The 13,077-nt window shown below is 44.5% G+C and overlaps 1 protein-coding gene across 2 annotated transcripts; it reads right to left on the bottom strand.

Moving 5' to 3' along the window:
- Positions 1 to 5,088: 5,088 nt before the first annotated feature.
- LOC140588881 (C-C motif chemokine 8-like) lies at positions 5,089 to 10,121 on the bottom strand. Of its 2 annotated transcripts, none has more exons than XM_072711479.1 (4): positions 9,938 to 10,121; positions 6,082 to 6,202; positions 5,775 to 5,842; positions 5,089 to 5,355 (listed from the first exon to the last, which is right to left on the bottom strand). In XM_072711479.1, exons 1-4 carry the CDS (start codon positions 10,017 to 10,019, stop codon positions 5,342 to 5,344), a joined length of 285 nt encoding a protein of 94 aa, XP_072567580.1. In that variant the 5' UTR covers positions 10,020 to 10,121; the 3' UTR covers positions 5,089 to 5,341. The 2 variants fall into 2 exon arrangements, with proteins under 2 accessions (XP_072567580.1, XP_072567581.1); XM_072711480.1 differs by lacking the exon at positions 9,938 to 10,121 and adding an exon at positions 7,160 to 7,846.
- Between the last annotated feature and the right edge of the window lie 2,956 nt (positions 10,122 to 13,077).

Here is a 13,077-nt window from a genome sequence, read left to right on the forward strand (position 1 = left end):
TTTGCCACATGCACAAGTATGAGTAGCTTGGAATGCTTCTCTTAGCCTACCCCAGCTTGCGCTCCATGGCTTGGGGGGTCAGGGGCAGGGGTCACGGCACAGGGTCAGCCAACATGCTACACCCCTGGAGCTGGGGGTTAAGGGCTCACAGTCATGTGACTGTTATGCTGAGGCTGGGGCTTGAACCAGCAACCTTCTTATCACAGGCACAGAGGCTCACAAAGGGGGAGAAGACAGGAATACAATGCAGCAAGTAGGGAACCTTCACTGGATGCTCAACACCAAAACATAAGACCCCCAATTGATTTTCAATGTTTTTCTAATTATAGTCAAAACAATCTATGCTGAACTGACATTTGAAGACAGTCAGCAGGGAGTTCTCAACCTTTTCATATCCAAGGACCCTCATGTCCGAAAACATGTTTGGGCCCCCCTACACAGGTTAAGATATTGTTTCTCTTGTATGTGTACTGCAGTAATAACAACAATTGCTAATGTTTATTAATACAAATATATTATCCAACGCTATTTTTTCCTCAGGTAATGACACTGCTCTGAATGTTTATGAACAAAAAGAATTAAATCAAAGACCTATCTGTAAAATCATAAAACTGATAACCATTAAATGTGCGCTTAATAACTGAACAGACCCTCACTTTAAGGTATTAGCCTTCAACAAAATAAAACATATACTATAAATTACAATATTTTAAATTAAAATGAAATGAACCATGTAACAATGATCACTTTCCCCTCCACCACCTTCCCTGTGAGACACCGCTACCTGAATGGTGTGATACTAGCTGTGAATTTTGGGATTCTGTGCAATTTCACAACCAAAGCTCTCAATAATATACGACCATAGACTCTCAGACCCGCAACTCTCAGACCCGCCGCTCTCAGACCCGCCACACTCAGTCCTGCAACTCTCAGACCCGCCGCTCTCAGACCCGCCGCTCTCAGACCCGCCACACTCAGTCCTGCAACTCTCAGACCCGCCGCTCTCAGACCCGCCGCTCTCAGACCCGCCACACTCAGTCCTGCAACTCTCAGACCCGCCGCACTCAGTCCTGCAACTCTCAGACCCGCCGCTCTCAGACCCGCCGCACTCAGTCCTGCAACTCTCAGACCCGCCGCTGTCAGACCCACCGCACTCAGCCCTGCAACTCTCAGACCCACCACACTCAGTCCTGCAACTCTCAGACCCGCTGCTGTCAGACCCACCGCTCTCAGACCCGCCACACTCAGGTCCACCACATACAGGCCCTTTCCGCTTGAGTTGACATACGTGTAAAGAACAAAGAAATATGTATTTTGTTGGTTTAACCAAGTGTAGTTTATATGTTTAACGCAGTGGTGTCCTTAGGCCTATTTTAGACCCCCCCCCCCATAAATGTGTGTTTATTCCCTCAAGTCATGAATAGTTTACCATCAGTCCTCCTCCCCCCAGTAAAGACTCAGCTCCCCTATCCATTCATGTTTAACTACGCCCCTGATTTAACTTTTTTTTTTAAAAATTTCCAACGCATATATTTGTGCAGAATCTATGTTTCAGGATTGTCAATCTATTCTAAACTAAACGTGTAATACCTCAAGTTTTTTTTCTGTTTAAACGTTTGCTGTTTTGGTATAAAAATTCACACAACAAAAACACAAACTGCATACTTATTGATATCAGCAGTTATGTACAATTGCCTATATATTTGTAGATCACTATAAATACAAAACGTAAAGTATAACACTACAAAACATCATTCATTCTGGATACATGAAATACATTTACATAAGTACTGAAATACTACTGAAGCAATATGGTTACGTGATCATTTTATTCTTTTATTTAATTGTCGTTTGCGCATGCGGCATCCTAAAAGTGGCAAGGCTGGAGAATGGCGAATTGTTCCGCGCATGCGTGAACCTGAAGGACGGCTGCAGCCGGACTGTACTGGAAGCTCTCGCATTGTTTACAATCAGAAAGGGATACCATTAGTTTCTATTAAGAATCGTTAATGATTACCTAATTTAAACGCATAATAAATGTAAATCGATATGAATGGTATTGTGTCGTTCCATTTTTTCTCGTTTTGAAAATATATCGGTATGATTGTCGTACGTTTTGTACGTTTTTCAAGTAAATTGCGCCCCCCGGTCCCCCAATAACAATTTTTAATTGTTATTCGTAAATAACAAAGAACGACAGCAGTACACAAAGGAATGTGTATGAGTCCGTTACGCTTTCCCTAATATCTACTTTTTTCATTTTACATCATCATCGGTGTTGAACTATCAGTTTCGCTGTGCATCACTGACTAGTTTCAGTTTCCTTTTTACAGATGTTTCGCTATGACATCTGACACTGGATATGACTCCTGTTGTGATTAATGTCGATGACTCACACGATGGCCTCCACGCAGAGACCCATGGCCTTCTGGTGCCGGTAGCCAGTGATTGTATAGGGAATGCGGGCGCTGGACACCGCTGTGCAACAGCCGGACAGACGGCGACCTGAAAACAAAATTCTTACGGCAATTCCTTTCCAGAGGAAACATTCCAGTAATATATTTGTATTCATGTCAATATTTAAAACGAGCACAGTTATTTACAAAAACAAGCAAGCATTTTCCCTTGCATTTTTCCACATGATAATGTCGTTTCCATTCTATTTACATTAACCTCCTGAGACCACACCCATTCATTTATGTCCATTGTAGTGGGCATTTTGTTTTTGCATCTTTTCACTGATGTAAGGAAACGTATTTATTCCTGTTGTACACTAAAGAGGACATGCTGTGAGATTAAAAATAAAAATTAATTTGAAAAAATCTAAATTGTAAGATGTCATTTCCTCCAAAGACAAATAACCTAAAATTGAAGGACACTTTTTCTCCTTGGGTCTCAGGAGGTTAAATGTATAACACACATATGCCACATATGCGTACATCAAACGGAGGAAGAGCGACTTTTATTTTGATTGTAATGGTAGCGGATCATAAACTCCTCATTGACTCCAGATAGAATAATACCCATCAATGTAATTTGCATAAAGATGCAAAATAAACCGCAAAGTTAATTGAACACGTATATTCCCTCTCGTTGATGTCATAGTATCCAGTATACGTGTATCATTCCCCAGACACTTAAATGTCTCACCCCTAGAACTGTATCATATACAATCTCAATCTAATGAGTATCCCGCAAGGGCATTAATGTAATTTAATTGCAAAAAGTGCTGCACTCACTTTTCTCTCGCTGCGCAAAGCTGCAGGCAGCAAGTGCGATCAGCACCACGATGGTAGCGTAGCGGACCATCTGGCAGCGCGTGAAGGGGCTCTAAAGGCGACGTCGGATTCTGGAAGTCAGTCTGCGAAGTCGCACTGTACCTGCAGTTGTGTCGCTTCTCTAAAAAGAAAAACAAACAGCCGTTTTAAAGCAACGGCGAGCGGCCCCATCATCGCGGAAGCTGCCGTTTACCACGCTTTCTTATCCGTCTATTTTTTGCGCACGGTTTGTCTTTTGCGCACTATTGAAAATATCACGTAGGCGTGTAAAGCGGCACACTGAAACTGAGTAGAGGTTGCATAAAAGTTACTTAAGTGCATAACCAATGCCTCCCCCAGAAAAAAAATTATAAAACACCATCTTGTCCATGTCTTTCATCTTAACGTATTTCAAAAGCACTCGTCATATCTGAAGACGGTATGATTACTCTTAGTGGTTTTCCTTCTGCGCTGAAGCATTAAACCGTATAAGATATCCGTAAACCCAACATAACGTCTCCTACACCCAAACCCGAGTGTCGGCTTTTATGAAACATAAAGGCCAAGGTGAGGCTCCCACCTTTTAAAAGCCATGAATCCAGCACTGTCGCGTTTCTGGGTAACGATCTTCTAAGCCAACGATTCTCAACCTGTGCGTCGCGACCCAAATTTCGGTCGCGAGATGTTCTGAAAGGTTGGAAATGTAAGCATTTTAAAACGAGCAACTACACTGATTCACGATCAGATTTCCCAGCCTAAATCCTAGAATTAACCAATATAAACGGGTCTTGGGTCTGCAATTGCTTAGCGCAAAACTAGTGAATATTCAACCAGTCCAAAAAGCCAAACCGTAGATGCTTAATTTAAAATGCTCTGCCATTCGCGATAGGCATTAATTGGTGTAAATTGCAGAGTGCACTGCGCCCTTGATCATAGCATTCATTTAAACCTATACTTCATAGGGCCTCGACTGAGCTGACATGAAAATTGGGTCGTGGTGCAAAAAGGTTGAAAAACACGGTTTTAAGCAATGGCTCACAGTATCTTTTGTTGTGTATCAGTTTGTTGTGCCTCCAGTGCAGTGATTAAAGCAGCAGGTTTCATTTCACACTCCGGCCGGAAAAATAGCGCAGACTCCCTGCCGCGTGGTAACGGGAGGTGTGAACTCAGCAAAAAAAACATGGTCCGGGGGCGTTGAATTTGGCACGCAGTGTCAGCAAACTGCAGACCCAAAGCTCCTGAAGCTGTGTTTGGGGACAGAACGCAGTGTGAGGCCCTGGACACACCAGCTGCCTGGTAGCTATGGCGCTGAATTGGCTGGCTAGGATCTACACGTTTGTCCAAACAGACATGATTGAAAACTGGAAAACATACTGCTGTTCTACAGCAGTTAAGTTAGTATCAGACACATCATTGGGTAAAGTCTGTCAATAACTGCTGCCCTCTGGTGGTGATGCTGCTGAACACGCTCCATAGCAGAGGTGGGTGAATCCCCATTGTGGTGTACATATTAACGTGCCAGTCTCTCACCTCAAATTTCTGCAGGAATCCACGAAGGTGTTGCTTTGTAAGGGGATGCTTCTGTGTGGCTTTGCATGCTATTTATGCTTAAAAAAGGTTTCCGCTCAAATGCATTTAACGGTTTAAATGTAAAACAGCAAACAAGTACTATATCTTGCCCATTTTTACAACAGGACCCCCCCTGTAGTGTTAATCCACACATTTTAGGTAACAAGAGCCCTTAAATACTATTTCTCCTGCTGGTGGGCACAGGAAGTCATCTGCTGCAGGTACAGCAAAAATCCAGTTGGGTATAAGGACAAAGAGAGGATAATCATTATTATTTATTTAAAAGCAGCTTTAATTCTGTATGATGAAATCAGTAACAAGCGTAATCATTTTTATTTATTTCAAATGTAGCCTTACTTTAATAATGGTGTTATAATAATATGATTTAAAAAGCAAACGTATCCATCAAAAAATGTCTTCATATTCTGGCTGTTAGCTGAGAAGCGGCGACGCAGGGCAGCTCTGGTACGTGAAAAGCGGTGGCTCTTAGCTTCTTGTCCTGGCATCTTTCGTGATCACTGGGACATCTCTGAAGATGGAAACAAACGCAGGATGTGACTTCCAACAGAATGTGGCAAACCCGGCACGTTTCAGAACCACAAGGGATCAGTGTCTGTTTAAATATTTAAATTAAATTAACCTCAATAAAAAATAATAATTTACTCGCATATTCTGAGAGGGACTGAGCGCACAACCTCCTGGTGCCTGACAATGACGCTGTAAAGTAGGGGATTCAGGATGATTTTAAGAGTCCCTGAGTGACAGGGTACTGGGGCTGAAAATGACATGCTCTCATGGGACCCACAATCAGTAACCGAGTCTGAGGTGCCCATTAAGAGCTTATCTCCACGGCAGCAGGTGACATCGCTTTCTCCTGTTGGGCTGTATCAGTAGGACTGACTGTTGGATGAGCAGGCTGATTAAATAGCCCATTGATCGGTTGGTTACCTTTCATTTTCTTTATCACCCAGCGAGCTTTCGGGTTGGAACAGACCTTGCCCTTTACTGTGTCAAACCTACAAGAGAAGACAAGGATCTGCCAGATGCTCCATCTTTTTTATCTTTTCTGTAAAAATAATGGTCTTGACGGCCATCTAGGGAGTCAGACACAAGCCCAGCAGAGCCTGCAGGGTGGCGGGGTCATGGAATGCCACACTCATGGCTTCTTGCTTGGCCTCATGGTTTCATTGACACTTTACACAGGACGGTGATGCAGAAGGTGTCTCCAACATGGCGGGGGTGATGGGACACTCACACGATGGCTTCCACGCAGGGACCCAGGGCATTCTGGCGCTCGTAGCCATAGATATCGAAGAGGATTGGAGCGCTGCTCACCATCTTGCAGCAGGTGGTGGACACTTTGCTTGGGCGGCGATCTGACGGAAAAGGGGGTGAGAGGGATGGTGTCGGGAATTGGAGGAGGTTTCAGACTGGGAGGAAGTCCATCCTGCCTCTCTGAAGGCATCTCAGCACATCTGTACCACGGGTAGGCAGCCCTGGTCCTGCAGTGCCGGTATCCAACAGGTTCTCTATCCTACCAGGAGTACCTACCTCTGCTCTGTACGGATACAGATCTGGCCCCACGACACTACTATCCATTGCTCACTTTAAATAACATTATAAACAGAATTAATCAGAATAATACACTGCCATATTTTCACATTCCAGCCATTACACTTCTCACTGTCCTTTTAAATTCCAGACTAATCTGTTACCCAGGCAACCCTGTACCGGATAAGCGATTGGACAATCCATGGAGGGACTGATCTGTCGCTTGAACACATACTAACAGCACAGGAAAGTACAGTAATAACCATCCAACCATCCTCCAACTGCATATATATGGAGTACCATAATAACTGTGTAATTAAATATTGGCATTATAATTTAGATTTATAATTAAATTTATATTTACATGTATTCCTATATTTATATTTATTCCTTAAACTTTCTTTAGCTTGTATAGCTTGTATATTACTGAGGCTTCTATAGAAGGATCCAAATGTCATCTCATTGTGTTTGTACAGTGACAATAAAGATATCTTATGTTATCTCATCTCATCTCATTTCATATTATGATGTCTTATAATTTTATGCAGAATAGTTCACACTTGTTGCTGAACATGAAATAATCTCAGTCACTATTGGGAAATGAAATACTCCTAATTATTAAAGATCGTTAGTGTTTGATAGTAAAATATCTCTGACACACATAGAGCCAGCCTGCAGATCCTCATGCCTGCATTTATACAAGCTGCATAAAGTCGATATCACAGTAAAATAGTGCCTCCCTAAAGATGAACTTGCCCTCATTTGACGGCCGGCTCACTCACAGTCGTCCTGCTTGGTGACGCTGACAGCCAGCATCAGCAGAACTGCGATCTGACACATCAGGCGAGACATCTTTTGGTTTGGGCTGCTCCGGGGCTTGTTGGTCGACCTTGGAGGGAGACTAAGTGCACACTGCAGTGCAGCCTCAGCGCGGGGCTTTTAAATGCACTGTGTGATGCCACAGGAAATACGAGGTGTGCCCCCCGCAGACAAACTAACCGCAGCCTGAGCTACAAGATGGCGTCTTTGTGATTACAGCGACTGAGCATCTCACCAGAGATATGATGCGATATATGATTCATACAGCGACTGAGCACCAGCACAGAAAACATAGGCGACATAACCCCAGCATTCTTCCATCACTGACACCACTCAGGCCATTCTCCCCCTGACCTCTAGATGGCGCTACAACTGTCTCCTAGCCCAAACCACGATGCTTAGAACAGGTTTTCCCCCAGAATTACCAAACAGGTGAACTCCTTTTAGCTCCCGCTATGCCTAGTAGAAACAAAGGGCTCATCAAACTTGGCACCACCCTTTGGAGTTCACACAAATGTGTGTTCCATTGCATGCTTGCTTATAGAATGATTATATAATTTCACTCTCAGCAATAGTGACTATTTTGGCCATGTAGCACAGCGCTGAGAAGGCTGCATGTGTAAACACACACATGCACACACACATACACGTGCAAACTCACATGCACACACACACACACACACATATGCACACGCATGCACGTACACACACATGCACACACGCACGCACATACACACATGCACACGCACATGCACACACACACATACATATATAGACACACGCATGCGCACACACACATGCACACACAGACACATTTATGCGCACACACACACACATATGCACACACACGCACAAACACACACACACACACACGTCGGGTAAACATATCATTATGGGGGCCGCTTATTCATTTCTATGGGAAAAACACTAAGTATGACAAACTTAACCCCAACCCAGTCCTAACCATAACCATAAGTAACCAAGCAAAAACAGTTTTTGCATTTTTAGTTTTTTCATTGCAGTCACGGATTCTTATAAAAGAAAAGGTAAAGTATAACCACTCACGCACACACGAGGTAGCAGTTTCGTGCGTTTGGATGTTTCTGGAGCTTAGATGTTGTTAGATTGTGGTAGAGGTTTTATGAAATCTTATGGCTGTTGCATCAGTCACTTGTCAAACAGGTGGGGGGGCTGTGTTTTCAGAAATATATGATTACAAAATGTTTGACTTGTGAATTAAGTCTTCAGCAAGTTTATAAGTGCAGAACAACCCCCCCTCCAGCTAAACAGCAGTCAAAGCAAGGTGCACCCCAGGTCTGAGGGGTATTAGTGCAATCATTTGGATGCATGCTGAGTTTTTGACTTAAGGGGGGAGAAGCTGTATGATCTGAAACCTCTTTGGTGAGATGGGATCTGGTGAACAGCAGCATAAGAAAGATGCAAGAGTCCTCACAGTGTCGTGGAAAGGAGATCTGCTCACTCGCACCCCCTGGAGTCTGACAGTAAGCTTGCTCCTGCCCCCTCCCCCGTATGCAGCATAACAAGCAGGTGATGCCCATGCAGTCTGGTCTCATTATCAACACCATCGCAGACTGAGGCTCCTGCTGCAATTACGATGGCCCCCATCCATTTACAACGGCAGACGCGCCTATCTGAGGATCTGCACCCTGCAGCCGGCACGGCACGTGCAGTTACAGTGACCGTCGAGGTGCATCAGGATATGAGAGTGTTCTCTGCGGTCTGGGGGACTTCCTCTGGTTTTCGGTTTAGTGGGGCTCACTAATTTAATGTGTGCAATCGTGTCCCATATGACGAGGAGGATAAGGAGGAGTGAGACTCCCAAAGAAACAGCCCCTTCCTCCCTGCCGCCTCTAGAAGGGCACGGCCCCAGTGTCCGAGAGTGTGTCTTTTGAACTGCATACCGGATCCTGAGTCCTAAGCGCTCACATTATTTCTGTCCAAAATTCCATAATTTGTAATTTGTGTGAAATAAAATGAATTTCTCAGAAACTGCTTTACAAAATAAATGTAAAACAATGCAATGGGACACAATTTGAACCAAAAATAGAAACCAAGCTTTACAAAGCTATGAGTGAATGGTTTAATGTTGAATTGGACTTACTTGGATTGTTGTCAGTGAGGCACATATATTACTGTCATCAAGATACAAAGTAATCTGGCTTTATATTCACAATTAATCAGCTAGCTGTCTAGCTGTCAACATTAATATGTTAAAATCAGTGGTATAAATTAATCCATACAACCAAATAACTATCATGAATATAAATGTTAATTAGTACAAACATAAATACTAGCTCAACAGATGAATTCATAAAGCATCCTTTCATTGGTCAATTAGATGTCAAGCGGTATCAATAGACAGAGAAGAATGTGCGTGCTCCATCTATAGAATAATCTATCGTCAAGAAGGTGACAGGCGGTTTTCATCAGATAGTGACGATATATAAACATATATATTCGAGCGACTTCCCATCATAACCTCGTTCCCGTCGCAGTCTATTACTCCTGAAGCTACCCTGGTAACCACACACACTTCTACCGTAGCAGTTTTTGCTGATACACTGGGATTCATGCTGCATTTGTTATCAAAAAATGCACCTTGAATGTTCAAAATGTGAGCACATTCAGTTAATTGATGCCAGAATCAGTGGCTGGTGACTTACGGCCCAAATCATGTGTGAGGCTGAGCGGTTGAGCCCCAAGGGATGCTGGGTACTTACAGCCGGTTATCATGGGTGCCATACAGGCGACGATGACCAGGATGGTGACAAGTGGGGGCCGCCAGGTGCATGGGGTCGGCATGGTGGTTCTGGTTCTCGGTGACCTGCGGGGCACGGTGGGCTGTCAGATCTGTAGCTGGTCGCTTGGACCGCTGTGCTCTTTAAGCTAAGGCGCTTGGGTGGGGACTGCCAGCAGCGGCGACGGCTGTTACATCCGCTGCAGACCCTGTACCCAGTCACACGTCCCCAGCTCGCGTGACCTCAGAGCTAGACGCAAACTCACAGGCCGGCAGGAGGTGTGACCAAAGCAGCGCGCATCACTGGGATGTGAGTGCAAGACCAGAACCAAGATACTGATGGTATCAGCTTGGCAGCAACAAAGAGGCACATGCAGAAATGGGGAATAATTCAGAGTGTCATTAGTGTAGTTAGTTCTGTCAACTCTTGTGAGTTTCCATTTTAGTTCTTGCTTATTACTGATTAGTCGCCGGCTCCAAAAGAAACCAAAAAAATGCCAACACAGCCCTGCCAGCTGCAAAGCCCGTGAGGTGGTGCACCCTGCACACGATTCACGGGACCCCTCCACTCCCTCATGAGCAGCAGATCTCCCACCAATCCTTTGCGTTGATCCCCCAGTGCGTTAGAGTTGGGGATCTGGCCCGGCCACTTGTGGACAGCTCATCACGGAAAATGGCACGATGCATCTTAGAAACACTTTATTACATCAGCTAGGGGGGGGGGGTTATGTGTGGTGGGGTGCTGGTAATCATAGAAATTTCACACATCAAGTGGATCTTTCCGCCCCAGCTGCTTGGCGGGCACAAGCGCAGTGTGCAGAATATGTCTATGTTGCACTTTTTCACTCAGCAATTAGAAGCTGCATGCATGTATCTGACAGCTATTTTTAAAAGTGTGAGAGCATTGAGGTTTGGGTGTGGGGGAGGGTATTTATTTAGATTGTTTTGCTCATTCCTATATTCAAGGAGGTAATAAAAGTTGGTCTTTACGTTTCTGGCTTTTCTGCCAGCTGCCAGGCTTGATGCCAGCTAAGGATTTTCGATGAAACAATTCATGTTGGACCCCCAAACCCAGACTAGTCTAATTGTGTTGCAAATTTTTTAGGGCCCATGTTACTCAGTGTCAGGGTCAGCCCCTGCTGTGGTCCTTCCGTGTCCCTTCCCCGTTTGACCAGCAGGCATCGCTGGTCATCCCGTTCTTTATGTTAGTCTTTGTTCTCCCCTGTTACCTGTCTGGTCATGTGGCTCAATGTGTTGAGCATGTGGTTGTCTGTGTATCCTTCTGTCCTGTTTGAATCCCACCTCCTGTTTTTGTATTTTGCTCCCTAGTGTTTCATTTGAGTTTCTTTAGTTCTTGTCTGATTTTGTAGTTGGTTTTGGTTTTGTTCCTTGTGCCCCTGCTTGTGTCTTTACCTGTTTAGTTCCCTAGTGTTGGTTTATGTTTCCTTGGTTAGTTTCCCTGTTTTTTAGTTCCTTTGAGTTTATTAGTTTCACCTGTGCCCTGTTTCCCTGGTCTTTGTTAATTAGCCTCACCTGTCCTGTGTTAGTCTCGTTACCCCTTTAGTATTTTAGTTCCTGCTTCTGTTTAGTTCTTCAGTGGTTCATTATTGTCTGTGTGCTGTGTTGTTTGTGATGCTCAATGGTTTTGCGATTTTCTGTGTTTGATGTGTATTCGGTTTTTGATTTAGTCTTAGTTTATCCCCTTTAGTTTTGACCCCTTGTGGTCCTTTTGGTTTCATTATGTTTGTAGTGTTTTCTGTTATATTTAATTAACCCCATCTGTTCCTGGAGCTGCCAGTGGGTCGTCCACCCTTCTTCTGTGCCTGCACTATGCTTCGTTCCCGTTCCCGTTCCCGAGCCGCCCACAACCCTGACAACTCAGGGCTCCTTGGAACCATCCTAACCCATTTTAAAGCACTACAGATAATGTCTGTCCCCTCCAGTGAAGAAGTTTGCCAGCTTGAAACCCAGCGTGAGTTAAACTGCGAAGTCTGCTTTGCACTTCGAGCGACTTCCCATCATAACCTCGTTCCCGTCGCAGTCTATTACTCCTGAAGCTACCCTGGTAATTTTTTTTGCTCATCCCTTGCACTCATGAGCGCTGGAGCCTTTTTGTCTGGAGGACAGATGACTGTCTCCAGTGTCACGATGATGAGAGAGATCCGTGACTCTCAGGCTGGGTGCTGCATCAGCTCATACTGATGTGAGTAAAACATGGTGGCCAGGCTGCTGATGCTCTGCATTCTTCCCGCTTTGCGTGCGTTCTCGTCAAAACGGACGTCAGCCGCGAGGTGTGAAAATGGTGGGTTGCATTCTGACAGCGGTGGGGGCTGCGTCTCACTCCCCAGAAAAACCAAGATGAGCAGGCTCTTGCAGCACAGGGCCCTTCCTCCTTCTCTCTGGGACAGCTGCATAGCTGCATTCTGCATGATTGCATTTCCTGCAAGTGTATCATGCTTGTTTCATTAGCCAACAGCGGGATGCATAAGACAATCAATGAGAGGGGGGCATTTTGTCTATGATGCTCAATTAAGATCTTTACCATATTTATGAAGTATTTTTAAAGTCTCGTGCACTTTCTAGCAGATGATCAGAAGCTCAGTGCAAAACTTCCCTGTTTCCCTCGGAATTCATGCTCCCAATGAGTGACAGGGGAGGGGGCACTCTAGAAGCCAATCAGCTGGATCCGGTGACCCTGTGTCCCCACCCCCTCTATATACCTCTGATGGACAGTCTTTTTAAAAGTGCAGTTGCAGAGTAGGCTGAGATATGGCTGTTTTTGCACTGGAGCCACCCCAACCCCCTCATACCCTCTCACACGCCCTGTGGCACCGCTGATCAAACGCACTGCCAGCCCCCCTGCCACACACATGTACACATGTACATTTATCACATTTGCTAATCTGATAATAAACATGGTTCGTGACTCCAATAGTCCTCTACAGACATATGGAGACCAAAAGAGAGAAAATCTCAAGCCGCCATTGAGTAAGATGTTTTTATGAAAAATACAGACACATAAAGTACATAAATCAATACTTAGGGCCAAAGGTACATAAATAGGTACATAGTAATAAATATTGTATAAAAGGCAATGATAAATAAAAAACATTAATGCATTAA

This window comes from Paramormyrops kingsleyae, chromosome 4 (genome assembly GCF_048594095.1).
Source record: "Paramormyrops kingsleyae isolate MSU_618 chromosome 4, PKINGS_0.4, whole genome shotgun sequence".
NCBI classification, from domain to species: Eukaryota; Metazoa; Chordata; class Actinopteri; order Osteoglossiformes; family Mormyridae; genus Paramormyrops; species Paramormyrops kingsleyae.

What these genes read in the sequence shown, in the direction of transcription:
- LOC140588881 (XM_072711479.1), bottom strand. Translation starts at nt 10,019, where the DNA reads ATGCCGACCCCATGCACCTGGCGGCCCCCACTTGTCACCATCCTGGTC. An exon ending in GGCACCCATGATAACCGGCT is followed by an intron (nt 6,203 to 9,937) that starts GTAAGTACCCAG and finishes CTTTTCCGTCAG; the next exon opens with ATCGCCGCCCAAGCAAAGTG. An exon ending in CCCTGCGTGGAAGCCATCGT is followed by an intron (nt 5,843 to 6,081) that starts GTGAGTGTCCCA and finishes CTTCTCTTGTAG; the next exon opens with GTTTGACACAGTAAAGGGCA.